The sequence below is a fragment of the Erinaceus europaeus genome, chromosome 2 (assembly GCF_950295315.1).
Source record: "Erinaceus europaeus chromosome 2, mEriEur2.1, whole genome shotgun sequence".
Lineage (NCBI taxonomy): Eukaryota > Metazoa > Chordata > Mammalia > Eulipotyphla > Erinaceidae > Erinaceus > Erinaceus europaeus.
In genome coordinates this window covers 187,028,740-187,031,612 of record NC_080163.1, presented here as the reverse complement: position 1 = coordinate 187,031,612, position 2,873 = coordinate 187,028,740, and the positions used below count along the sequence as shown (strand labels likewise).

Genomic DNA, 2,873 nt, shown 5'->3' with positions numbered 1-2,873 from the left:
TATATGCCTGAAAGCAGAAGTGCACTAGAGTTTGCAATGAGTACCCCCCTAACACTTCCTCTCCTCTATTCCAAGCTTTGGGTCCATGATTGCTCAACAATTTGTTTGGCTTCGTATGTTAACTCTCTTTTCAGTCACCAGGTTCCAGATGTCATCAGGATGCCGGCCAGGCTTCCCTAGACTGAAGACCCCATCAGTGTGTCCTGAGCTCCGCTTCCCCAGAGACCCACCCTATTAGGGAAAGAGAGAGGCAGACTGGGAGTATGGACCAACCAGTCAACGCCCATGTTCAGCGGGGAAGCAATTACAGAAGCCAGACCTTCAACCTTCAACAGAAGTTGAGTAAGAAGATCTGAAAGGGAAACTAAAAGCAGGACCTGACCAAATTGTAAGTAGGGCACCAAAGTAAAAACCCTGTGGTGAGGAGTAGACTTTACAAATTTTTGCCTGAGTCTGACAGCTAATACGTAGGTGGACCCAGGTTATTGTCTGGGGAAATGGTGTCATAGTTGGAATACCCATTTATATTTATGTTTAAGGACCTAGGCTGCAACCCTTTCAGATTTTCTCATCCAACATTTGACAAAGGCATCTGGGCTCTCATCAGGATGTTTGTTGTCTGGATGAACTCAAGCTGTTGCCCCCCACCTGTGTGACCTGGGGGCTTCAGTACTCCACTAGCTGACAAATCCCAGGGCCTCTAGGCTCCACTTCAGAATAAGTAACTTTTTCTTAAAACCAAGACCATTGTTTGAGAGTGAAAAGTGAAGTTTGTGCACAAAAGAAAAAAAACAGTTTATGTGTTTTGCTTAAGAACAAGGGGTTTCTTAGTCGTAGTGCAGGCAGATAAGATCCTGTACAGAATGGGGTCACGGCTCATGAGAAGAAAGGGGCTCATAGTGGGAAAACCCAGAGCAATAAGTTCTGTGATCTTCACCAGCCATTTGTTCAGATCCTGGTACAGAGCCAGACAAATATTAAACATGGAGGAAAGGGTGTGAAAACATACAAAGGTGCTCAGCAGAAGGAGGATGCTTTGTGTGGCTCTGGACTCAGCTGAGGGTCTGGGGAAAAGCTTAGTCCTGCAAATGTGCTGGACCCGGTGTTTGTGCCTGAACAGGATGAATACCATGGATCCACTGGACCAGATGATGAGCACAGAAAACAAAACCTCAGGAAATACTAGTAATGCTGAATAGACTAAGGCTAATATCTTATCATGATCTACAGAAGAACAGTCTTGCAAATCCGTTTTCTTCACAGTGACTATGTTGCTCCATTGGCCAGATACATAGGACACATATGTAGGAAAAATCAAATTGACTAAGATGTACAGAATCCAGCAGAGGGAAAGGGAGCAGCCAACACACTTTGGAGCTCTGACTTTCAGCTCTTTCCAGCAGGAGTTCATGGGGCTGATCGTGATGGTCTGGTAGACACTCAAGAGGCAGGTGGTGCCAATGGACACCCCCCTGGCCACTCTGTAGACATACAAATGAAATTGGCATGCAAAACCACTCATGAAGTCTGTCAGCCCCAATCCTGCCATTGTCTTGGGGACAGCTTTGGAGAGAATGAGGAAGAAGTTGGCTAGTGTCAGGTGCGAGAGTATCAAGTCTGTGGCCTTCAACCTGGACTGAATGCAGTAAAGGAAGAGGTAATGGTAAAGAAGAGAGAAATTTCCCATGATTCCAGTGACAATCTGTGCTAGGAAGAGTGCTCCTATTGATATAGCCCAGGGAGATACTCTGTTGTTTATTGTGCTTTCCTTTAAGTAACTGTAGCAATCATATTTCATAGCAAAAATTCTCACTATAGATTTCTGACACCAGTGGTTGCTTTGGTTCCTTGATCCTGTGGGGTCACCAAAGACTGGCAGAGACAGAAAGAGATGGAGAATTATCCCAGTGAGTATCACGGCAATGTCAGTTCTATAGTGAAGTAATCTTAGCAGGGTTAAGTCATGACAAGCAAAAGCAAAATGAAAGAAGGTAGAATCTGTCATTTCACGAAAAAAATCTCCTGAATGGTAGTCATAATGAGAAAAAGAAACACTTTTGTAGTTACCCACATCATATAATCCATCAATACTTTTTAATTTTTTAATTATATTTATTTATTTATTTATTTATTGGATAGAGACAGACAGAAATCAAGAGGGAAGGGGGATACAGAGAGGGAGACAGAGAGACACCTGCCATCCTGATTTAACACTTGCCCTTCCAGATGGAGACTGGAAGCTTAAACCTGGGTCCTTGCATGTTAAAACATTTGCATTCAACCAGATGTATCATCACCTGGTCCCTGATCCATCAATACTTAATAGACTTCTGCTATACCTTTAAATATAAAGGATAAATTACTATGAAGTAAAAGAATGGAATAATTCTTTGTCCTTAGTATTTTAAAATATTTCACAAACCTTTCAAACAGTGTTACAACAATATGGGTAGAATAAAAATTTTAGTTGTTATAACATTAAGAACTGTTTTTGTGGGCTGGGTGGTGGCACACCTGGTTGAGTGCACATGTTACAGTGCACAAGGACGCCGGTAGGAGCCCCTAGTCCCCACCTGCAGGGGAAAAGCTTTATGAGTGGTGAAGGGGGGCTGCAGGCATCTGTGTCTCTCTTCCTCTCTATTTCCCCTACCCTCTGGATTTCTAGCTGTCTCTGTCCAATAAATAAATATAATCAAAATTTTTTCAAGGAATTGTTTTTGTCAAAAGAAATATTGCGATAGAGAGCAAGAAAATAAGCATGAAGAGAGGGAGAGCAGACGGAAAGAACAGAGAGAGAAATGAAGATAAGGAAGAGCAGGAGAGCAGAGGAGAGTGAACTTCTGTGCAGGCAAGTACTCACAAAAAAGCAAAAA

The 2,873-nt window shown here is 42.8% G+C and overlaps 1 protein-coding gene across 1 annotated transcript; it reads right to left on the bottom strand.

Moving 5' to 3' along the window:
* Window positions 1-796: 796 nt before the first annotated feature.
* LOC103127894 (vomeronasal type-1 receptor 4-like) lies at window positions 797-1,798 on the bottom strand. The gene has a single exon (XM_007538785.2). The coding sequence runs from the start codon at window positions 1,796-1,798 to the stop codon at window positions 797-799; it is 1,002 nt and encodes a 333-aa protein (XP_007538847.2).
* Window positions 1,799-2,873: the final 1,075 nt, after the last annotated feature.

Excerpts from the sequence above, each read along its gene's own strand:
- LOC103127894 (XM_007538785.2), bottom strand. The coding sequence starts at position 1,798 with ATGAAATATGATTGCTACAGTTACTTAAAGGAAAGCACAATAAACAAC.